Raw genomic sequence first — 25,196 nt, 5'->3', positions numbered from 1 at the left:
CGCCATCCCGTGATAAACTCTAACGGCTGAGGAGTTGCTGCTCATGGATGAGCAAGGGAAGCAGTTTTGTGAGGTGGAGTGCACTCCTGGTGAAGACGCTGTGAAGACGGCTGAAATGACAAGAAAGGATTTAGAACATTCCATGAACTTTGTTGGTAAAACGGCAGCAGAGTCGGAGAGGATCGACTCCAGTTTTGAAAGAAGTTCTTCTGTGGGTAAAATGCTGTCAAACAGCATCGCGTGCTGCAGAGCAATCGTTCATGAAAGGAAGAGTCAATCGATGCGGCAAACTTCACTGTTGTCTCGTTGCAAGGAGTTGCCACAGCCACCCAGCCTTCAGCAGCCACCACCCTCATCAGCAGGCATCAACGTCGAGGCAGGAGCCCCCACCAGCAAAAAGATTGCAACTCACTGAAGGCTCAGAGGATGGTTAACGTTTTTGAGCAATAAAGTATTTTTAAATTAAGGTATATACATTGGGGTTTTTAAAGACAGACTGCTATTGCCACTTAATAGACTCCAGTATGGTATAAATATATCTTTTTTTTTTGCTGAGGAAGATTCGCCCTGAGCTAACATCTGTGCCAACCCTCCTCTATTTTTCTTTGTGTGGGTCACTGCCAGAGCATGGCTGGTGAGTGGAGTATGTCTGTGCACAGGATGCAAACCCACAGACCCGGGCCACCGAAGCAGAGCACCCAGAACTTTAATCACTCAGCCACTGGGCCGGGCCCTAAATATAGCTTTTATATATATATAAAACTTTTATATGCACTGGGAAGCCAAAAAATTCACGTGACTCGCTTTATTGTGATATTAGGTTTTTTGTGGTGGTCTGGAAGCAAGCTTGCAACATCTCTGAGGTAGGCCGGTCTCCTTAGGTCAGGGTACCAGCTCCAGCTACTCAGCAGCGGAAAGGATGGAGCCAGGAGGCTGAGGAAGCGCTCACTTGAGAATGTCCTCAAGCTTTGTGGCCAGGAGACGAGAATTTACATTAATCTTTTTCCAAGGACTGAATTCCCTTCCACTGTTGTGCACAAAGTTGTCCCAGCAGTATCTGAAATCTGAGATGAAGAGGGGAGGGGGCAGTCAGGGCCGTGCCTGGCGAGGCCTTTCTCTCCTGTCCCTCCCCGCTCAGGGTCTGGTCTCCCTGCTAGGTGCCATCAGTCCTGCCTCAGTTTCCCAGGCTCTCCTCCCATGCACTCTCCCTGGGAGCATTCTAGGTGCCCCACCCCGTGCTAGGCACCCCCACCACAGCCCTGCCCCCAGCGCCCTTTGCTCTCACCCCAGAAGAACATGATGGCCAGCTGGGCCCCACTGCTGCACAGGCTCCGAAGGCCCTGCGCGTGGTCTCGGCAATAGTAGAGGCGGGCGGCAAAGATGCTCAGCTTGACGTTCCGGTGCTGCTTCAGGAAGTCGGCCACCTCCCTGGCACAGTAGGAGCAGGGGCTCCAGGATATGAACCAGGTGACACGGTAATACTCGTCAGGGGACAGCCTGACGCGGAACCAATGGAGGAAGCAGAGTTCTGCGTGGCGGCGAGTCTTGCCACAGACCTGGGAGGGACGGAGAAGCAAAGGGGACCCTCTTGGCTGCCAGAGCAGACGGGGTGGCAGGGGCTGGGTGGAGCGGGGAGGGCGAGGGCGCAGGAGTCCCAGGGGCGTGTGATTCATTGATTTAGCCCTTCTTTCCCTCTCTCCCCTCTCTTCTTTGTCTATGTAGTCATCCCTTCCCACGTTCACGGACTCATTCATTAATTCCAACAGCCACTCTCCCCTTCATTCATTCTACAAGCATCCTGAGCACCTGCTCCAGGCCAGGCCCCCTAGGGTCCTGGCTTGTGTCTGCTGGAGAGGGCCACAGAGCTGCCCTGTCCCACAGCAGAGCCACTAGCCACACGTGTCTCCTGAGCACTTGAAAGGTGGCTCCTCTGAATTGAGATGTGTGGCGAAGACACATCTCATTTTAATGACTTAGTATGAAAAAGAATGTAAAGTATCTGACGAAGAATTTTCATATTAATTATATGTTGAAATAATATCCTAGATATGTTGCCGAATACATTCTCAATATTAATTTGATCAGTTTCTCTTAACTTTTTGAACACTGGGTGCAAGAAAAAGTTGAATGATCTATGTGACCTTGATGATGTTTCTATGGGATCACACTGCTAGAGCGCCCTCCTATCCCATCACTCCTCTCTCATCCAAACAGGTCCTGAAAAGCCTGCGGTTTCTCCTGGATGGAGAAGAAAGGGCAGGCGTGTGGTAGGAGGTGTCGCAGGAGCGGTCAGTGGTTGTCGCGGGGGCCGCGTGGTGGGGGTGGGCTCGATCTGGTAACTGCTGGTTCTGCGGTGGTCAGCCAGGGAGACCTGGGCCCCGGGTTTGGAGTGGGCTGGGAGGCAGGCAGGACCAGGGTGTGGGTTCTCCCTGTGGGATCACAGGTCCTGGACAGAGAGGAGTCAGGGGTGTGGCCGGGGGAGGACCCGCCCAGCAGGGCAGTTAGCAGGGCCAGAGAAAGCGTCCATCAGGCCGAACTTTGTAAAGACACTCTTGCCTCCAAGATTGCTGAGACCAAGCCGGATGACAAGCCTTGTCATCAGCAGACTCTGCCCAGAGGCCTTGTGGGATAAGCCAGAGGCAATGGTGTAGCAGGTTCCAGGAGGGCCAAGCAGGGACATCCCGGGCCGAGGATTTAGGAAGTTGTTGCGGAAAGAAGGATACCCCACTGAGAACCCCCCATCTGGCATTTTACTTCCCTCAATTTTTTCTGCATCCTCACCGGGCCTAACTCCTGCCTGTGAGGGGAGTGTCGTCCAGGCCATACCTCATTCACAAAGACCCCCTGTTCAGAGAGGCCAGGTGAGCCGCTCAACCTTCCTTCCACTCGGTAGCAGAGGTAGGAGCAGTTCCGACCATAGGCAAATTCCAGGTTGCGGAAGTGGAAGGAGAAGGTCTCGGGATGCCAACTTCTCCATTGGGTTTCTGGGGGCAAAAGAGAGGAAAGTGAAAACGGAGAGAGTGCCGCCTGGGGCACCCCCTGGCTGGTGCCTCCTGAACACAGCCCCCTGGGCCCTCCTGGGCCCTGAGCATTCCTGGCTGCCTTTCCTGGCAGGAAGACTGGGGGAGGGGAAGGGGAGAGGGGCACGGGGTCAGCAGGCACGGGTGACCTCTCCCACAGGCCCGGCTCTGCTCCTTCCAACAGCACACTCCACCCCCACTTTTCCTGCCCACCCTTTCCCAACCCATCGGAAAAACAGAAAGGATGAATAAAACCCCTCCACCCCCAAATTATAGCTTTCAACCCCTCAGTTTCATTCATCTCTGACTTTTCCCCTATGCGTTTTTTTAAAATATCAGGTTAACACCTAAATTCAGAGGCTCAGGCTACTCTTCTCCGTGCTTTATGCATCTGAACTCACCCACTCCTCCCCAAATCCTGTGGGAGCCATCCTCACTGATAGAGGAGGAAGCCGGGGCACAGAGAGGTGAGCAGCCTGCCCAAGTCACAGGCCAGTAAGTGATGGCGCTGGGCCCTGTCCAGGCGAGGACGTTTCCAGCTGTCCCGTTATGTGACCTTACAGCAGGGCACAGTCTTGATGTGGCTTTCTTTTCTACTTGATTTTAAAATAAGAATGCTTCTCCCAATCGTGGCATCTTTTCTCCAATTTCCATTAGTGGCATGGTTATAAACGGGAAGCGTGAGTGCCTAGCTTGTGGGTATGTTTTTTTTTTTTTTAAGGATGATTAGCCCTGAGGTAACATCTGCCACCAATCCTCCTCTTTTTGCTGAGGAAGACGGGCCCTGAGCTAACATCCGTGCCCATCTTCTACTTTCTATGTGGTCTGCCTACCACAGCTAGGCTTGCTGAGCGGTGCCATGTCTGCAACCGGGATCTGAACCGGTGAACCCCGGGCCGCTGAGAAGGCGAATGTGGGAATTTAACCGCTGCGCCACCGGGCTGGCCCCTGTGGGTCTGTTTATGAACGGTCTGCATTCACTTTTCTGGTCATAGTTGAGCTATCCTTGGAAGAGATTATTTATCTTCTCGCCTCAGAGAGCTAGTCTCGCCTGATGTTTATAATGGTGTAAATATTATAGGAAATCGATCAAAGTGCTTTAAACTAAATACACCAACTGCTTCAATCATCCTTTGACCAAATTCTAAGTGTTAACAGAGCACGGAACTTCCTGAGGACCCACAGAGGGGGCAGGGTCGCACAGGCAGCGGGACAGCCCCGCCCGACAGACTTTCAGACCCAGAGGTGGGCCAGGAGGACCAATGGTGGGAGTGGAGGTGTGGGAAGGATCAGGTCAGAGGCAATAGTGAGGGCATCCTCAGCAGTGGGCAAAGACCCCAGATGGCAGTGGGTCCTGCAGCCAAGGAGCCCAGAGAGGGAGAGAAGCGAGGCTGGGAGTGGGGAGGAGGAGGAGGCCGAGGACAGAGGGACAGCAGGGCCCACCACAAAGGAAGGGGCTGCAGAAAGAGGGCACAGCAGGACAGAGGGGGCGGTGGTACCTAATCTGGGCATTGGCTTAGCCTCCCGGGAAGGCTGGTCCAGCCCTGCCCTTTGTCCCCAGCGCTGAGGCTCCATCTCCTCTCCCAGCTTTGGGAAAGCCCCTGGTCTGAGAGAGTCCTCCCACAGCTGTCTGAGGGGTGGCCCACACCCTTCCTGCTACGATAACGGAGTGGAGGTTGGTGGTTAGGAGTTGGGAGTTGGGGAGGTTGGTGGGAGGCCTTATGGTGCCTTTGCTCGTCTGGGCTCAGATCCACCTTCTTTCGTCCTCCTGGGCTGTTGACTTACCTGTTCCTGGGAGCCTGGACGTAGCCCCCGCCTCAGTAGTTTTGAACCAGCACTGCCCTTTGCCTTGGGGGCTGGGGGTCCATTTCCTCTCCCAGGCGTTTGCTTCAGCAAAGCCCCTTGTCTGAGAGTGACCTACTCGGCTTTTGGCTGAGGCCCCACCTGCTTCCTGCTTAGGCACCAGGGGTAGTAGGGCCCTAGGGAGGCGGGTAGACTTCCTCAGCCTCTGACCCACCTTTTCTGCTTCTCTCGGGCCCTCCCTCTTGGCAGCGCTCGCCGGTCTGTGGGGCAGGACCCAACACTGTTGCAAAGGGAAAGAGAAAGTAATGATGCCAGAGAGGGGGATGGGCCAGGCCCTGGCTGAAGAGAGCAGGACAGAGGCTGGCTCCTCAGGGGAGGGGCAGGCTGGAGGCCTCTCCACTGATGACTGAGATGATCAAGAGGTGTGTCACCCACATCTGTGCCCCTCGGTGCCTCCCTCCTTGGAGGAGACACGGACGGGGGGGCATCAAAGTAGATGAGCTGCAGCAGCCAGAGAGCCCCCTGGAGTCTGCCCTAGACTCCCGGGCAGCCATGTGGACGGGGCGGAGTGGGGGTGGGGGGTAGTGAAGAGACGAGTGTCTGCTGTCACCAACAATTCACACTGAGACGGCCAATCAGGGGAAGAGCCAGCAGGTCCGTGTGGGACCCAAGACGTTCTCCACCACGATGTTATGGATGTATTCCAAAGCGAACCCCTTCCCTCTTGCTCTTCCTTCTTCTGCCTCTGCCTCTGCCTGCCCAGAATCCCACTGCGTCCGGCTGATCTCTTGCTCCCTTTTGGCTGTGCCGTGGTCCAGGCCACCCTGTCTGGAACCTCCACTGAGATCTTCCCCAGTGCCTTTGCACGGTAGTCGGCTCTGTGGCCAAACAACCAGGCGTGCACTCCTGTTTGTCCTTGAGTGCCTGAGCTGCTGTGTCTCGCACCTGATTCTCGGCCACCTTCCGTTTTCTATTCTGCTTTTTGGAAAAGCTCTGATCATCTCAATCCTCACATACCCTATCCTACTTCTCTTCTAAAAACTTATTTAAACGGAAACTTAACTGTTAATTGTTTTTTTCGCCATCACCATCCCTAGGCTGCATCCCCCCAGAGCTTCTCTGGCAGCAATGTGGGAAGGGGATAAGGGAGGAGCAGAGTGTGGCGGGCTGATGACGGAGTGAGCGGCAAGGTGGACGATGCCAGGGGCGGCTAGGTGTGGAGTGGAAGCAGGTGTCTGTGATGAGAAGAACAGCTTTGTTTGTCCGAGTTGCTGCCCAGGCATTTTGCAGTAGGACAACCCTGCCCGCATTTGGACAAGGACTGGACGTTCAGATAACGACTTGAGTTTGGGATGCCCGCCACAGTTCCTGCTGTGCTTTCGCTTTTCCCCGGGAAGCTTCTAAAACAGCCGCTTAGATTTAAGGCCATGAAGAGTTAGTGAGGTCTGCTCACTCACGACCTGGAACAGAGGACTCCAGCTCCTTGCACCTCCTGGCTTCTGGGACCTGCGAGTAATAATAAACCTTGTGACTCTCCTTCCTTTGTGTGGGTGCACTGAGGCTGTGCCTTGAGTCAAAGCCACCCCTGGATTTCACTTCCCCAGAGCGGGAGCTCAGACACTGAGGGAGCCACCTGCTGACCCCGTGGGGGTGGCTTGTATCCCCTTATTTACCAATTTTAAATGACATACAGGCATACTTCATTGTATTGTGCTCTGCAGATACTGCCTTTCTTACAAATTGACGGTTTTTGGCAATCTGGAAGTGAGCAAGTCTGTGGGATCCATTTTTCCAACAGCATTTGCTCACGTTGCGTCTCTGTTTCACGTTTTGGTGATTCTCGCAATATTTCAAACGTTTTCATAATTATTATGTTTGTTACAGTGATGTGTGATCAGTTGTCTTTGATGTTACTTTTGTAGTCGTTTTGGGGTGCCACCAAGTGCACCCATGTAAGATGGCGAAGTTACTTGATAATGTTCTGTGTGTCCTGCCTGCTCCCCTGCCTCTCTCCCTCTCCTCGGGCCTCCCTATTCCCTGAGACGGAGCAAGATTGAAATTAGCCAATTAATAACCCGTAATGGCCCCTAAGTGGTCAGGTGGAGGGAAGGGTTGCATGTCTCTCACTTTAAATCGAAAGCTGGAAATGATCAAGTCATGTAGAAAGCCGAGGCAGGCCAAAAGCGAGGCCTGTTGCACCAGTTAGGTGAGTTGTGAATGCCAAGGAAAAGTTCTTGAAGGAAATTAAAAGTGCTACTCCAATGGACACACGGATGATAAGAAAGCGAAACAGCCTGATTGCTGATATGGAGAAAGTTTTAGCATCTGGATAGAAGATCAAACCAGCCACAACTTTCCCTTAAGCTAAAGCCTAATCCCGAGCCAGGCCCTGACCCTCTTGAATTCTGTGAAGGCTGAGAGAGGGGAGGAAGCTGCAGGAGAAAAGTCTGAAGCCAGCAGAGGCTGGTTGAGGAGGTTTAAGGAAAGAAGCCGTCACCATAACAGAGAAGTGGGAGGAGAGGCAGCCAGTGCTCATGGAAAAGCTGCAGCTGGTTTCCCAGAAGATCTAGCTAAGATAATTCACGAAGGGGCTACACTTAACAACAGATTTCCAATGTAAGATGAAACATCCTTATCTAGGAAGAAGATGCCATCTAGGACTTACATCGCTAGAGAGGAGAAGCCAACACCTGGCTTCAAAGATTCAAAGGACAGGCTGACTCTTGTTAGAGGCTGACGCAGCTGGTTGCTTTAAGCTGAAGCTGATGCTCATTTACCATCCCGAAAATCCTGGGGCCCTTAAGACTGATGCTAAATGTACTCTGCCTGTGCTCTATCACTGGAACAACAAAGCCTGGACGAGAGCACATGTGTTTGCAGCACAGTTTACTGCATATTTTAAGCCTACTGTTGAGAACGGCTGCTCAGAAAGAAAAGACTCCTTTAAAAATACTACTGCTCGTTGACAACGCACCTGCTCACCCAAAACCTCCGATGGAGATGTTCAACGAGATTAATGTTGTCATGCCTGCTAACACGCAGCCTTTCTGCAGCCCATGGATCAAGGAGTAATTTCAACTGGCAGGTCTTATCACTTAAGAAGAAACACATTTCATGATGCTACAGCTGCCATAGCTATTGATTCCTCTGACGGATTTGGGAAAAGTAAACTGAAAACCTCTGGAAAGGATGCGCCATCCAGATGTCATCAAGAACATTTGTGATTCGTGGGAAGAGGTCCAAATATGAGCATGAAACGGAGTGTGTGTCACCGAGCAACGTGAGTTCGCTTCTTGGTGAGTCGAAATCAAAGCCTTCACCAGGAGCAGTTGTCCCACAAAGTAAATTTTATTTGCAGCAAATAAGGAGACCGCAGTTTCCCACGCCGTGGCTCCCCGAGTAAGGGAAAGCAGGTACTGTTGATGTGAGGTGGGGAATGAATATTCAACGTGGAAGTTTTGTCGTTAGGTGTAGGGGTGGGCATAAGCTCGAGCAGGCTCCTTAGGTGTTCGTGCTTCCTGTGTGCCTAAAAGCGTGCTGTTGCTCCCTACGTGGCGGGGGTGTTACCGTGTCGATGAAGCAAAGGTCACTCTAGGGTCCTGCCTGGTTCTTCTGCATGTGGGTCAGTCTTGCAGTGCGGTCTGCAGCAGTTCAAGGTAGCTGGTGCCCCTGTCTTCTTCGTGGGACGTAATTGAAACAAAAGGGCCATTAGAGAAAGGAACATCTGCGATTCTCAGCAAGACGAGAGGAATGGGTCAGAATCCACAGCCAGTGACCTTCGGAAGAACTTGATTCCAGCCCTCGTGGATGACTCTGAGGGTTTCGAGACTCCAGTGGAGGCAGTAAATGCAGATGGAGGGGAAACAGCAAGAGGACTAGAATGAGAAGTGGAGCCTGAAGACGAGACTGAATTGCCACCATCCCGTGATAAACTCTAACGGCTGAGGAGTTGCTGCTCATGGATGAGCAAGGGAAGCAGTTTTGTGAGGTGGAGTGCACTCCTGGTGAAGACGCTGTGAAGACGGCTGAAATGACAAGAAAGGATTTAGAACATTCCATGAACTTTGTTGGTAAAGCGGCAGCAGAGTCGGAGAGGATCGACTCCAGTTTTGAAAGAAGTTCTTCTGTGGGTAAAATGCTGTCAATCAGCTTCGCGTGCTGCAGAGCAATCGTTCATGAAAGGAAGAGTCAATCGATGCGGCAAACTTCACTGTTGTCTCGTTGCAAGGAGTTGCCACAGCCACCCAGCCTTCAGCAGCCACCACCCTCATCAGCAGGCATCAGCGTCGAGGCAGGAGCCCCCACCAGCAAAAAGATTGCAACTCGCTGAAGGCTCAGAGGATGGTTAACGTTTTTGAGCAATAAAGTATTTTTAAATTAAGGTATATATATTGGGGTTTTTTAAGACATACTGCTATTGCCACTTAATAGACTCCAGTATGGTATAAATATATCTTTTTTTTTTGCTGAGGAAGATTCGCCCTGAGCTAACATCTGTGCCAACCCTCCTCTATTTTTCTTTGTGTGGGTCACTGCCAGAGCATGGCTGGTGAGTGGAGTATGTCTGTGCACAGGATGCAAACCCACAGACCCGGGCCACCGAAGCAGAGCACCCAGAACTTTAATCAATCAGCCACTGGGCCGGGCCCTAAATACAACTTTTATATATATATATCACTTTTATATGCACTGGGAAGCCAAAAAATTCACGTGACTCGCTTTATTGTGATATTAGGTTTTTTGTGGTGGTCTGGAAGCAAGCTTGCAACATCTCTGAGGTAGGCCGGTCTCCTTAGGTCAGGGTACCAGCTCCAGCTACTCAGCAGCGGAAAGGATGGAGCCAGGAGGCTGAGGAAGCGCTCACTTGAGAATGTCCTCAAGCTTTGTGGCCAGGAGACGAGAATTTACATTAATCTTTTCCCAAGGAATGAATTCCCTTCCACTGTTGTGCACAAAGTTGTCCCAGCAGTATCTGAAATCTGAGATGAAGAGGGGAGGGGGCAGTCAGGGCCGTGGCCTGGCGAGGCCTTTCTCTCCTGTCCCTCCCCGCTCAGGGTCTGGTCTCCCTGCTAGGTGCCATCAGTCCTGCCTCAGTTTCCCAGGCTCTCCTCCCATGCACTCTCCCTGGGAGCATTCTAGGTGCCCCAACCCGTGCTAGGCACCCCCGCCACAGCCCTGCCCCCAGCGCCCTTTGCTCTCACCCTGGTAGAACATGATGGCCAGCTGGGCCCCACTGCTGCACAGGCTCCGAAGGCCCTGCTCGTGGTCTCTGGCAATAGTAGAGGCGGGCGGCGAAGATGCTCAGCTCCACGTTCCTGTGCTGCTTCAGGAACTCGGCCACCTCCCTGGCACAGTTGGAGCAGGGGCTCCAGGATATGAACCAGGTGACACGGTAATACTCGTCAGGGGACAGCCTGCCGCGGAACCAATGGAGGAAGCAGAGTTCTGCGTGGCGGCAATTCTCGTCACAGACCTGGGAGGGACGGAGAAGCAAAGGGGACCCTCTTGGCTGCCAGAGCAGACGGGGTGGCAGGGGCTGGGTGGAGCGGGGAGGGCGAGGGCGCAGGAGTCCCAGGGGCGTGTGATTCATTGATTTAGCCCTTCTTTCCGTCTCTCCCCTCTCTTCTTTGTCTATGTAGTCATCCCTTCCCACGTTCACGGACTCATTCATTAATTCCAACAGCCACTCTCCCCTTCATTCATTCTACAAGCATCCCGAGCACCTGCTCCAGGCCAGGCCCCGTAGGGTCCCGGCTTGTGTCTGCTGGAGAGGGCCACAGAGCTGCCCTGTCCCACAGCAGAGCCACTAGCCACACGTGTCTCCTGGGCACTTGAAAGGTGGCTCCTCTGAATTGAGATGTGTGGCGAAGACACATCTCATTTTAATGACTTAGTATGAAAAAGAATGTAAAGTATCTGACGAAGAATTTTCATATTAATTGTATGTTGAAATAATATCCTAGATATGTTGCCGAATACATTCTCAATATTAATTTGATCAGTTTCTCTTAACTTTTTGAACACTGGGTGCAAGAAAAAGTTGAATGATCTATGTGAACTCGATGATGTTTCTATGGGATCACACTGCTAGAGCGCCCTCCCATCCCATCACTCCTCCCTCCCCCAAACAGGTCCTGAACAGCCTGTGGTTTCTCCTGGATGGAGAAGAGAGGGCAGGCGTGTGGTAGGAGGTGTCGCAGGAGCGGTCAGTGGTTGGCGCGGGGGCCACACAGTTGTGGTTGGCTCGATCTGGTAACTGCTGGTTCTGCGGTGGTCAGCCAGGGAGACCTGGGCCCCGGGTTTGGAGTGGGCTGGGAGGCAGGCAGGACCAGGGTGTGGGTTCTCCCTGTGGGATCACAGGTCCTGGACAGAGAGGAGTCAGGGGTGTGGCCGGGGGAGGACCCGCCCAGCAGGGCAGTTAGCAGGGCCAGAGAAAGCGTCCATCAGGCCGAACTTTGTAAAGACACTCTTGCCTCCAAGATCGCTGAGACCAAGCCGGATGACAAGCCTTGTCATCAGCAGACTCTGCCCAGAGGCCTTGTGGGATAAGCCAGAGGCAATGGTGTAGCAGGTTCCAGGAGGGCCAAGCAGGGACATCCCGGGCCGAGGATTTAGGAAGATGTTGTGGAAAGAAGGATACCCCACTGAGAACCCCTCATCTGGCATTTTACTTCCCACAATTTTTTCTGCATCCTCACCGGGCCTAACTCCTGCCTGTGAGGGGAGTGTCGTCCAGGCCATACCTCATTTAGAAAGACCCCCTGTTCAGAGAGGCCAGGTGAGCCGCTCAACCTTCCTTCCACTCGGTAGCAGAGGTACAGTACTTCCGACCCTTGGCAAATTTCAGGTTGCGGAAGTGGAAGGAGAAGGTCTTTCGATGCAGCTTCTCCATTGGGTTTCTGGGGGCAAAAGAGAGGAAAGTGAAAACGGAGAGAGTGCCGCCTGGGGCACCCCCTGGTGGTGCCTCCTGGACCAGCCCCCTGGGCCCTCCTGGGCCCTGAGCATTCCTGGCTGCCTTTCCTGGCAGGAAGACTGGGGGAGGGAAGCTGAGAGGGCCTGGGGACAGCAGGCACGGGTGACCTCTCCCACAGGCCCGGCTCTGCTCCTTCCAACAGCACACTCCACCCCTACTTTTCCTGCCCACCTTTCCCAACCCATCGGAAAAACAGAAAGGATGAATAAAACCCCTCCACCCCCAAATTGTAGCTTTTAACCCCTCAGTTTCATTCATCGCTGACTTCTCCCCTATGACTTTTTTTAAAATATCAGGTTAACACCTAAATTCAGAGGCTCAGGCTACTCTTCTCCGTGCTTTATGCATCTGAACTCACCCACTCCTCCCCAAATCCTGTGGGAGCCATCCTCCCTGATAGAGGAGGAAGCCGGGGCACAGAGAGGTGAGCAGCCTGCCCAAGTCACAGGCCAGTAAGTGCTGGCGCTGGGCCCTGTCCAGGCGGAGGACGTTCCCAGCTGTCCCATTATGTGACCTTACAGCAGTGCACAGTCTTGATGTGGCTTTCTTTTCTACTTGATTTAAAAATAAGAATGCTTCTCCCGATCGTGGCATCTTTTCTCCAATTTCCATTAGTGGCATGGTTATAAACGGAACATGGGTGCCTAGCTTGTGGCTATGCTTATTTTTTTTTGAGGAAGATTAGCCCTGAGGTAACATCTGCCACCAATCTTCCTCTTTTTGCTGAGGAAGACTGGCCCTGAGCTAACATCCGTGCCCATCTTCCTCTACTTTCTATGCGGTCTGCCTACCACAGCAGCCGGCTTGCTGAGCGGTGCCATGCCTGCAACAGGGATCTGAACCGGTGAACCCCGGGCCGCTGAGAAGCCGAACGTGTGAATTTAACCGCTGCGCCACCGGGCTGGCCTCTGTGGGTATGTTTAAGAATGGTCTGCATTCACTTTTCTGGTCATAGTTGAGCTATCCTTGGAAGAGATCATTTATGTTCTCGCCTCAGAGAGCTAGTCTCGCCTGATGTTTATAATGGTGCAAATATTATAGGAAATCGATCAAAGTGCTTTAAACTAAATACACCAACTGCTTCAATCATCCTTTGATCCAATTCTAAGTGTTAACAGAGGACGGAACTTCCTGAGGACCCACAGAGGGGCAGGCTCCCACAGGCAGCGGGGACAGGCCAGACAGAGGTAGGAAGGTCTCCTTAGGTCAGGGTCACAGCTCCACCTTCTCAACAGTGGAGAGCACAGAGGAGGGAGCGAGGAGGCTGAGGAAGCGCTCACTTGAGAAGGTCCTCAAGCTTTCTGGCCAGGAGATCAGAATTTGCATCAATGTTTTCCCAAGGACTGAATTCCCTTCCACTGTTGTGCACAAAGTTGTCCCAGCAGTATGTGAAATCTGAGATGAAGAGGGGAGGGGGCAGTCAGGTCTGGGCCTGGCAGGGCCTTTCTCTCCTGTCCCTCCCCCCTCAGGGTCTGGGTTCCCTGCTAGGTGCCATCAGTCCTGCCTCAGTTTCCCAGGCTCTCCTCCCATGCACTCTCCCTGGGAGCATCTAGGTGCCCCACCCAGTGCTGGCGCCGCCCCTCGCCCCCACAGCCCTGCTCCCAGCGCACTTTGCTCTCACCCTTGCGCAACATCACGGCCAGCTGGGGCTCCACGATTGCACAGGCTTTGAAGCCCCTGCTCGTGGTCTCGGCAATAGTAGAGGCGGGCGGCAAAGATGCTCAGCTCCACGTTCCTGTGCCGCTTCAGGAACTCGGCCACCTCCCTGGCACAGTTGGAGCAGGGGCTCCAGGATATGAACCAGGTGACACAGTAATACTCGTCGAGGGACAGCCTGCCGCGGAACCAATTGAGGAAGAAGAGTTCTGCGTGGCGGCGAGTCTTGCCACAGACCTGGGAGGGACGGAGAAGCAAAGGGGACCCTCTTAGCTGCCAGAGCAGATGGGGTGGCAGGGGCTGGGTGGAGCGGGGAGGGCTAGGGCGCAGGAGTCCCAGGGGCGTGTGATTCATTGATTTAGCCCTTCTTTCCCTATCTCCCTTCCCTTCTTTGTCTATGTAGTCATCCCTTCCCACGTTCACGGACTCATTCATTAATTCCAACAGCCACTCTCCCCTTCATTCATTCTACAAGCATCCCGAGCACCTGCTCCAGGCCAGGCCCCGTAGGGTCCCGGCTTGTGTCTGCTGCAGAGGGCCACAGAGCTGCCCTGTCCCACAGCAGAGCCACTAGCCACACGTGTCTCCTGGGCACTTGAAAGGTGATTCGTCTGAATTGAGATGTGTGGCAAAGACACATCTAATTTTAGTGACTTAATATGAAAAGGAATGTAAAGTATCTGATGAAGAATTTTCATATTAATTGTATGTTGAAATAATATCTTAGGTATGTTGCCTAATACATTCTCAATATTAATTTGATCAGTTTCTCTTAACTTTTTGAACACCGGGTGCAAGAAAAAGTTGAATGACGTATGTGACCTCGGTGATGTTTCTATGGGATCATACTACAAGAGCGCCCTCCCATCCCATCACTCCTCCCTCTCCCAAACAGGTCCTGAAAAGCCTGCGGTTTCTCCTGGATGGAGAAGAGAGGGCAGGCGTGTGGTAGGATGTGTTGCAGGAGCGGTCAGTGGTTGCTGTGGGGACGCGTGGTGGTGGGCTCAATCTGGTAACTGCTGGTTCTGCGGTCGTCAGCCAGGGAGACCTGGGCCCCGGGTTTGGAGTGGGCTGGGAGGCAGGCAGGACCAGGGTGTGGGTTCTCCCTGTGGGATCACAGGTCCTGGACAGAGAGGAGTCAGGGGTGTGGCCGGGGAGGACCCGCACAGCAGGGCAGTTAGCAGGGCCAGAGAAAGTGTCCATCAGGCCGAACTTTGTAAAGACACTCTTGCCTCCAACATCACTGAGGCCAAGCCGGATGACAAGCCTTGTCATCTGCAGACTCTGCCAAAAGGCCTTGTGGGATAAGCCAGAGGCCATGGTGTAGCAGGTTCCAGGAGGACCAAGCAGGGACATCCCAGGCCGAGGATTTAGGAAGATGTTGTGGAAAGAAGGATACCCCACTGAGAACCCCCCATCTGGCATTTTACTTCCCTCAATTTTTTCTGCATCCTCACCGGGCCTAACTCCTGCCTGCGAGGGGAGTATTGTCCAGGCCATACCTCATTTGGAAAGACCCCCTGTTCAGAGAGGACAGGTGAGCCGCTCAACCTTCCTTCCACTTGGTAGCAGAGGTAGGAGCAGTTCCGATCATAGACAAATTCCATGTTGAGGAAGTGGAAGGAGAAGGTCTCAGGATCCAACTTCTCCATTGGGTTTCTGGGGGCAAAGAGAGGAAAATGAAAACAGAGAGAGTGCCTCCTGGGGCACCCCCTGGCTGGTGCCTGCTGAACACAGCCCCCTGGGCCCTCCTGGGCCCTGAGCATTCCTGGCTGCCTTTCCAGGCAGGAAGACTGGGGGAGGGGAAGGGGAGAGGGGCATGGGGTCAGCAGGCACGGGTGACCTCTCCCACAGGCCCGGCTCTGCTCCTTCCAACAGCACACTCCACCCCAGTTTTCCTGCCCACCCTTTCCCAACCCATCGGAAAAACAGAAAGGATGAATAAAACCCCTCTATCCCCAAATTATAGCTTTTAACCCCTCAGTTTCATTCATCGCTGACTTTTCCCCTATGACTTTTTTTAAAATATCAGGTTAACACCTAAATTCAGAGGCTCAGGCTACTCTTCTCCGTGCTTTATGCATCTGAACTCACCCACTCCTCCCCAAATCCTGTGGGAGCCATCCTCCCTGATAGAGGAGGAAGCCGGGGCACAGAGAGGTGAGCAGCCTGCCCAAGTCACAGCCCAGTAAGTGCTGGCGCTGGGCCCTGTCTAGGCAAGGACGTTTCCGGCTATCCCATTATGTGACCTTACAGCAGGACACAGTCTTGATGTGGCTTTCTTTTCTACTTGATTTAAAAATAAGAATGCTTCTCCCGATCGCGGCATCTTTTCTCCAATTTCCATTAGTGGCATGGTGATCAATGGTAGCGTTGGGTGCCTAGCTTGTGACTCTGGTTTTTTTATTTTGAGGAAGATTAGCCCTGAGGTAACATCTGCCACCAATCTTCCTCTTTTTGCTGAGGAAGACTGGCCCTGAGCTAACATCCGTGCCCATCTTCCTCTACTTTCTATGTGGTCTGCCTACCACAACATGCCTTGCTGACCGTGCCATGTCTGCAACCGGGAGCTGAACCGGCGAACCCCGGGCCGCTGAGAAGCGAAACGTGCGAATTTAACCGCTGCGCCACCGGGCTGGCCCCTGTGGGTCTGTTTATGAACGGTCTGCATTCACTTTTCTGGTCATAGTTGAGCTATCCTTGGAAGAGATCATTTATCTTCTCACCCCAGAGAGCTAGTCTCGCCTGATGTTTATAATGGTGTAAATATTATAGGAAATCGATCAAAGTGCTTTAAACTAAATACACCAACTGCTTCAATCATCCTTTGACCAAATTCTAAGTGTTAACAGAGCACGGAACTTCCTGAGGACCCACAGAGCGGGCAGGGTCGCACAGGCAGCGGGGACAGCCCCGCCCGACAGACTTTCAGACCCAGAGGTGGGCCAGGAGGACCAATGGTGGGAGTGGAGGTGTGGGAAGGATCAGGTCAGAGGCAATAGCGAGGGCATCCTCAGCAGTGGGCAAAGACTCCAGATGGCAGTGGGTCCTGCAGCCAAGGAGCCCAGAGAGGGAGAGAAGCGAGGCTGGGAGTGGGGAGGAGGAGGAGGCCGAGGACAGAGGGACAGCAGGGCCCACCACAAAGGAAGGGGCTGCAGAAAGAGGGCACAGCAGGACAGAGGGGGCGGTGGTACCTAATCTGGGCATTGGCTTAGCCTCCCGGGAAGGCTGGTCCAGCCCTGCCCTTTGACGCAGCGCTGAGGCTCCATCTCCTCTCCCAGCTTTGGGAAAGCCCCTGATCTGAGAGAGTCCTCCCACAGCTCTCTGACTGGTGGCCCACACCCTTCCTGCTACGGTAACGGAGTGGAGGTTGGTGGTTAGGAGTTGGGAGTTGGGGAGGTTGGTGGGAGGCCTTATGGTGCCTTTGCTCGTCTGGGCTCAGATCCACCTTCTTTCGTCCTCCTGGGCTGTTGACTTACCTGTTCCTGGGAGCCTGGACGTAGCCTCCGCCTCAGTAGGCTTAACCCAGCCCTACCGCTTGCCTGGGAGGCTGGGGGACCCTCTGATCCCCGAGACCTTGGCTTTGGGAAAGCCCCTTATCTGAGAGTTACCTCCCTGGCTTCTGAGCCGAGGCCCCACCTCCTTCCTGCTTAGGCACCAGGGCTACGAGGGCCCTGGGTGGGGGAGGTAGTCTTCCTCAGCCTCAGACTCACCTTCTCTGCCTCTCTGAGCCCCTCCCTCTTGGCATCGCTCACCCCTCTGTGTGGCAGGACCCAACACTGTTGCAAAGGGAAAGAGAAAGTAATGATGCCAGAGGGGGGGATGGGTCAGGCGGTGGCTGAAGAGAGCACGACAGAGGCTGGCTCCTCGGGGAGGGGCAGGCTAGAGCCTTCTCCACACCACCCATGCTCCTAGCCCCAATCTGTGCCCAGCGAGTTGCTCTCCACCTCCCTGTTGAGTGACTGGAGGTGATGAGAAGGTGTGGATCTTGGATCGGGCCTCTTGTGGTTTCTCCCGGCACAGCAGAAGCAAAGGGCAGGTGGGCTTTGAGTTCCTAATCCTGTGCTTGGCCCTCTGCATAAGTCCCCTCAGCCCTCACAGGGCAGAGAAAGAGCCCACATGCAAGAGCGAGCTCTGGTCTCACTTCCTCTTCTTTTTTTGGTGAGGAAGATAGTCCCTGAGCTAGCATCTGTGCCAGTCTTCCCCTGTGTTATATGTGGGTCACCTCCACAGCATGGCTGACAAGGGGTGCAGGTCTATGCATGGGAACCGTACCGGGGCCAGCAAAGCGGAGCAACTGAACTTAACCCGTGTGCCTGGGGCCGGCCCCTCTCTTCCTCTTCATATAAGGCTGCTAATCCCCTCATGGGGGCCCACCCTCATGACCTCATCTAACCTTACTCACCACAAAGGCCCCATCTCCAAACACTGTCACACCAGGGTTAGGGCTTCAGCACAGGAAGTTGGGTGACACGAGTGTTCAGTCCACCACAGCCCGGGACACAGAGGATTCCTTCTGCTGCCTCACGGGCGGTGACGGTTTGCCCCGTCCCCACTGCACGGGGTGGGCTGCTGCCTGGCACCAGAGCAGAGGCTCCAGACCCCACATCTGCCTTCCCGGAGGTCGTGTTTGCTGCCGCCTTGGGAGGCCCAGAACGCAGGGGATTTTTAGCTGGGCCATTGCTGCCCTAAGGATGGAGATCTCCTGGTGGGAATAAAAAGGAGCAAAGGACGTGGGGGCGTCTTCCCAGAAGATTACTTAACAGCAGGTGTTCACGGGAGGAGCGCTCAAGGAAACTGAGGGCCAGCTGTCCCTGCAGCTGCGCCATCTCAGGGGGAGGTGCTGTGGGGAGAGTCACCCTCTGCCCTGGGTGTGATGGACAAACGAAGAACAAGCCATGGGTCCCCCCTGCTGCTCCCCCATCAAGGCTCTTGCCCCATCACCTCTCTTTGCCTGTGTGGATTCCCTTTGATACCGGCCCTGATACCAGTTTCCCTACATTAAACCCAGCATATATGGGGTTAAAACCACAGCACTGGGGCCAGCCTGGTGGCGCAGTGGTTAAGTGGGCATGTTCCACTTCTCAGGAGCCCGGGGTTAGCCGGTTCGGATCCTGGGTGCGGACATGGCACCACTTGGTAAAAGCCATGTTGTGGTAGGTATCTCACATATAAAGTAGAGGAAGATGGGCATGGATGTTAGCTCAGGGCCAGTCTTCCTCAGCAAAAAGAGGAGGATTGGCAGTAGTTAGCTCAGGGCTAATCTTCCTCAAAACACACAAACAAACAAACAAAAAAACCCAAAGCACTCATTCCCTGCTTACTCCCTGGCTTCCTGCCTTCGGAATCCACTATCCTCCATGGAGACAGATACCGCCAAGGACAAGCACCTGGATTCATCATCTCCTCCCCGAAAAGAGATACAGGCTGGTGGGAAAGCTGCTGGCCAGTGAGGTCACAGGCTTCCTCCTCTCTGCAAGTAGTCTCAAGGCCAAATACAGGCTGATGGGAAAGCTCTGACCAGCAAGGCCGTATGCTCCCCCTCCCCTACCTAAAACCCCAAATAAAAACCCTTCCTTTTAGCTTTTCGGGGAGTTTGGGATTTCAGCATTAGCTGCCCTCTCTCCTTGCTCAGCGCTGTGCAGTCATAAAATTCCTACTTTCTTCCACTACCCCCGGTGTCAGAGATTGGCTTGCTGCGCAACGGGTGAGGAACTCACTTCAGGTTCGATATCACCTTGGTTGCCTCCATATCCTTTATTCCATGGCCATGACAGGTGGTGTTTCCATACAGCCACGGAGATGTTCCCCTCTGTACTGTCTCACCTGCAGAGAGAAGGGTGAGGGCCAATGCTCCTTCCAGGCGACCTGAGGGTGGAGGGACCACACGCAGTTCCGAGGGCCCCAGGAAGCAGCTGGGCATTCATGGCCCAGATGCTGTGGACCCTCTCCCCCGATTCACCCTGGTACCCAGAGATTCCTCAGCTCCTCCGAGCGCCCCAGGCCCTCCTCAGGGATACTGGCGCCTGCGTGAGTTGGGGAAAATGGGACCAAATGGTGGATCTCTGGAAGGATCCATCCAAGGAGCTGTAGGGGTCTGGAGCACTCCTGGTTTCAGGGAGGGCAGAAGGCAGAGCCAGCCTGTCTGTTTTGACCCACAGCTGGCGAGCCCCCCACCCCCGCCCCCTGACTGTCTGTGTGTGGCCCAGGCTCCAGGTCACGGTCAGCTCTGAGGGCGGGCTCAGGTCAGGGGCCCTGAGGCAAGGACGGCAGAGCAGCCCCCCAACTCTGAGCAGCCAGAGTCCATGGAGCGAGAAATCAGGAGGAAACCCCTGCGCCTGCCGCCTGCCCAGCCTCTTTTTATGTTGTGTGAATTTCGCCTCAATATATTAAAAAAGAAATAGAGCACATGAATAAACCCAAACCGCTCAGGTAAAAGAATCATTAATTCAATTTTATCCACAACCACGCATGCACACACACGCGGGCATAGCCAACTGTACCAACATGATTTAATGCGTTTTATTTACTTCCCCCTGGTTTATAATGCCACATCTTTTTAAAAAACAAGTATATATATGAAACAATTAGATGTGTGTTTGCCTCTGTGTTTGTGTCCATGTGTATACGTGTGTGTGTATCGCTGTGTTTATTTCTGTGTGTGACCATGTGTACATGTCTGTTTGCGTATATGTGTGTGTCTGTCCTAGAGAGAAGAGTCACTCCTAACGGTTTCCAGTAGCCTTCCAAGGAAGGGCTTTTCCTGGGGCCAAGCGGGTCTCTGGGTGACTCGCCACCATCTCTTACTCCTGAGACAGGCACAGTGGTGGTGGTGAGCGTAAAGGAACCTGGGAAGTCTCAATTGCTCCGCATTTGAATTAGGAAGAAGTTGGGGTGCTGAATGGAGGGGATAACCCAGAAAGCATGGGGACAAGGCCATATCGGAGGGGCCTTATGGGGGCTGGGGGTGGGGAGAGTGAGAGACAGGGTGGGGGTGCGATTTGAGACGCAGGTGGGTCAGGAGGCCGACTGGGGGCAGAGTCCCTGGGTCAAGGGAGGGAATGCTCTTCCTTGGGACGTGTGCCTCCTCCTTCATTTCTCCAAAAACTCCTCAGTAATGTCTGTAATAGTCAACTGTTCTAGGGTGTGTGTTTGCTGTCTTGATAACATGGTGAAGAGCTGAGTCCGCTGAAGTCAGCTGCTGGCCAGGGCTCCGTTCACTCTCGGCTCCTGTCCTGGGCTCCCGTCTGGGAATCTTCCATCACCTGCATCTCCATTGGGTCCTGCGCTGCAGGGAACCCCGGGCATGTGTGTTTCAATCATGGAATTCTGTAAACAAAGAGAAGAGTACAGAATAGAACAGATACCGTGTGCTCACCACCAAGATTTAATAGATACTATGTTACCCCATATTTGCTACAGATCTCTCTAAATATTTGTCTGAAAATATATAACCATTATATAGAGATAGACATAGAGTATCCATTCCTGCTGCTTCTTGTCCTTCCACAGATAACCACATCCTAAAACTTGTGTGTTTCCCTCTCTTCCACGTTTCCCCGGTTTTACTACTTACATATGTATCTTTCCATAAACAGTATGTGGCGCTTTTTTCCCACCATTTCTTAGGTGATAGCATTCGTATCTATTTTTCCGGCCTATCTATTTTGCTTTTTCACTCAACATTATGCTACTGTGATTAGTCCACGTTCCCACATGGAGATCCAATTCTGGCTTTGGTTGTGGCTACAGTCTCCCACCGCAGCATTGGAAGGCAATGGAAATATTCTCCTACATGGGAGAAGTTAGATTGCTCGCCCTTTCCCACCACTGCTGACAGCCTGGCAGGGGTCCCCTGTTGTGTACTTGTGAGCAAGTTTGTCTAAGGAAGGCTCTAGAATGGAAAGTGCTGGCAAGGGGGTATGGATATCTTCACCCATACCTGGCATTGCCAAATTGCTTTCTGGAGCCCTTGTGCTGACAAACGCCCCAGGAGAAATGCAAGCCTAACCATCCCCCACATCCTCCCCGACACCGGCCTTACCACGCCACTCACTTTCCCAGCCTGGTGGGATGTGAGAAGCTACTCCACTGAGGTTTTATTTTATATTTTCCTGATTTCTACTGAGACCAAGCGTCTTTTCAAATTTTTCTGTCCGTTCTGTTTTCCTCTTTTATAAAACTGTTGGCTGAATCCCTTGTGTATTTTTCTACTAGGTAGTTTGTCTTTCCTTATTGCTTCAAAAGAATTTTCAGATATTCTGAATAGTAACCCTTTGTCAGTTCCATCCGTGCAAATACTTTCTTCCAATCTGTGGCTAGGCTCCTAGTTTAGGATATCTTTCCATATGTAGATGTTTTAATATTCAATGTTTTCAAATGTATCAATTTTTCCGTGTATGTATGTGATAGGACATAGATATCTAATTTTTAATTTTGTATATGGATGGCCAATACAAGAAGAATTTAATGAATTTCTATCCATGTCCCCCTGTCCTACTGATGTGTAATGCCATAAACTTATTTAATATATGTGTGTGTGTGTATCTGTGTAGGTGTACGTCGGAGATATTGTGGGGTGGGTTCCAGACCACCGCAATAAAGCAAATATTGCACTAAAGCGAGTCATATGAAATTTTTGGTTTCCCAGTGCATATAAAAGTGATGTTTACACCATACTGTGGTCTATTAAGTGTGCCATAGCAGGATGTACAAAAGAACAATGCACATACCTTAATTTAAAAAAACTTTATTGCTCAAAACCGCTAGCCGTCATCTGCGCCTTCAGCGAGTCATAATCTTTTTGCTGGTGGAGGGTCTTGTGAAAAATGCAATATCTGCAAATTGCAATTAAGTGAAGCGCAACAAAACGAGGTATGCCTGTATGTGTGTGTACATGTGTGTGTATATATGCCTCATGTGGGTACATATGTGCCTATATGTATGTCCATGTGTGTATATGCATGTATGTGTGTATATAGGTATATATGCCTGTCTGTGTGTACATGTGTGTGTATATGTATAGGCTGTCTGTGTGTACATGTGTATATATATGTATGTATATGTATAGGCTGTCTGTGTGTACATGTGTATATATATGTATGTATATGTATAGGCTGTGTGTGCGTGTGTGTGTATATGTATGTATATGTATAGGCTGCTGTGTGTACGTGTGTGTGTGTATATGTATAGGCTGTCTGTGTGTACGTGTGTGTGTATATGTATGTATATGTATAGGCTGCTGTGTGTACGTGTGTGTGTGTATATGTATAGGCTGTCTGTGTGTACGTGTGTGTGTATATGTATGTATATGTATAGGCTGCTGTGTGTACGTGTGTGTGTATATGTATGTATATGTATAGGCTGCTGTGTGTACGTGTGTGTGTGTATATGTATAGGCTGCTGTGTGTACGTGCGTGTGCATACATGTACATGTATGTATATATAGGCTGTCTCTGAACGCTCCTGCTCCACTGTTTTCTCTGTCTGTGCCTGGGCGCCTACCATGCCAGTCTCCCTAGGTCTTTAGAGCACATCTTAATTTCCGGTGTGGAGAGCTGCCTTATCTTCTTATTCTTTGAAATTGTATTAGTCCTTTATAGATCAACATGAATTTATGGACAAGCTTTTTCATGTTCCATGAAAAGTCCTCTTATCAACGTGCAGACCCGTTTTGAGGAGCATAGACGCTTTGTGACACTGAGTCTCCCCATCCGTTAACGTGGTACACACCTCAGTTTACACAGGTCTTCTCTCACGTTTTCAATGAGTCTTGTACTTTTTCATAAAGGCCTTATGTAGACTTCATCTACCTTTACGCTTTTGTTTGTGGCCACTCTCTGAGAACACTATTAATTTTTCTAAATTGAACTTGGATCTACCACCTTTGCTGAGACCTTGCTTCCTATTTCTAGTAGCTTCTATCCTTTTCCAATTCCTGTAGCTCTTGTTTTCTATTGTGGTCCTGGGGCACTGGCTTGGACTACAGCACAACATTGAACAGTGGCAGTCATGAAGGGCCTCTTTGTCTCCTTCCCCTTTAAGGAAAATTCTTCTAAGACAGGAAAATAGAAAATTATAAGTCCCATATTCTTTAAATCTTTCTTGGCGTGAATATTTGTTTGCCAATGGTTTAATTATGATTTTTTTTGCACTTATGTTTATAAATAAATATGGCTCTAATTTTTCTTTCTCATATTCTTCTTATCCAATTTTAAACCAAGAACATAGCAGCTGCCCAAAATCAACTGGGAAGGTTTAACTTTTTTCCAGTTTCCTGGGAAAGTTCAATTCTAATACTGACAGGGTTGATAACTCACCATAAACCTTCCAGGTGGGTGATTTGATATGGTTGTTCATGTGGACATTTTAACTAATCATTGCATTTCTTTAATGGTTTAAAGTTGAATCATGTATTCTATTTCTTTTGGTATCTTTTTCTCATTTTTTTTCTAGAAAATTGTCCATTCTGCCTCATTTTTCAAACTTATTGGTTTAAGTATGTTCATAGTATTCTCTTCTGACTCTTCACACCTTTGTAAGAAGTACAGAGACTTTCCAGTCTCTGTAGTGATGACCCCAATTTTTATTCATAATTTACTCTATTTTTGCTTTCTCTCTGTTTGCAGAGATTTTGCAGCTTTATCGTTTTCTTCAAAGAGCTAGGTTTCAATTTTAATCCTTTTGTTATTCCCTTTTCTAACTTCTTGAACTGATCACTTAAACTTCAAATATCAATTTTTTCTTTTCTTTTTCTTCTGCTTATTTGTGGGTTTTTTTGAGGAAGATTAGCCGTGAGCTAACTGCCGCCAATCCTCCTCTTTTTGCTGAGGAAGCCTGGCCCTGAGCTAACATCCGTGTCCATCTTCCTCTACTTTCTATGTGGGACGCCTACCACAGCATGGCTTCCCAACGGTGCCATGTCCACAGCCGGGATCCGAACCGGGGAAGCCCAGGCCACCAAAGTGGAATGTGCAAACTTAATCGCTGCACCACCCGGCTGGCCCTTCAATTTTTTCTTTTCTAATACATGCATTTAATGACATAAATTTTTCTCTTAAGTACTATTTTAGTTTATTCCACAAGTTAGATAGGTACTGTTTTTTAAAAAAATCAATGAATTCTAAATATGGCCAATTTTCACTACAATTGTGTGTTTAACACATGAAGCATTAGGAGAGGCAGTGTGCTGGGCTCAGGGAAACACGGGGATCTGCTTCAAATCCTGACACTCCCAGGCCAGAACTCTGCAACCTCGCCTGAACCCCTGGAAATCCATACCCCTCAGTCCCCAGGCCGTGGGTTAATCAGAGCTCAGACTTAATCACGTCCCCCAAGAAGCAAATACACCACACAAAGTGTAATGAGCATTACAATTTTACTACATTCTGGAAAGACAAAGGAGGAAGGGAACAGTTCAGGGATGTATTAGTCAGGATTCAAACAAAACGCAGAGCCACTACAATATATATATATTTCATATAAGGATTTCATATAATGATTTCTCTTTTTCCCAGCCTTACTGAGGTATAATTGACAGACACAATTGTACATATGTAAAGTGTACGGTGTGATGAGCTGATATACATACACATTGTGAAATGATTGCCACAGTCAAGTTAATTAATCACATCCATCACCTCACACAATTGCCTTTCATGTAGTGAGAACCCAGGATTTACTCTCCCAGCAAATTTCAAGTCTACAATACAGCATTAATAACCGTAAGTGTTAATAACTAACCG

The 25,196-nt window shown here is 51.2% G+C and overlaps 1 protein-coding gene across 1 annotated transcript; it reads right to left on the bottom strand.

The window, feature by feature from the left end:
- Positions 1-790: 790 nt before the first annotated feature.
- LOC103545296 (DNA dC->dU-editing enzyme APOBEC-3F-like) lies at positions 791-17,292 on the bottom strand. Its single transcript, XM_070599197.1, is given in 14 exon segments — positions 791-1,064; positions 1,286-1,556; positions 2,827-2,964; positions 2,966-2,984; positions 9,688-9,802; positions 10,025-10,094; positions 10,096-10,296; positions 11,567-11,646; positions 11,649-11,722; positions 13,077-13,191; positions 13,418-13,442; positions 13,444-13,689; positions 14,955-15,111; positions 17,166-17,292. Coding segments are annotated over 14 exon segments (1,665 nt in total). The 5' UTR covers positions 17,201-17,292; the 3' UTR covers positions 791-945.
- Between the last annotated feature and the right edge of the window lie 7,904 nt (positions 17,293-25,196).

The sequence above is a fragment of the Equus przewalskii genome, chromosome 29 (assembly GCF_037783145.1).
Source record: "Equus przewalskii isolate Varuska chromosome 29, EquPr2, whole genome shotgun sequence".
Classification (NCBI taxonomy): Eukaryota; Metazoa; Chordata; class Mammalia; order Perissodactyla; family Equidae; genus Equus; species Equus przewalskii.
This window is presented reverse-complemented; position numbering and strand designations above follow the sequence as displayed.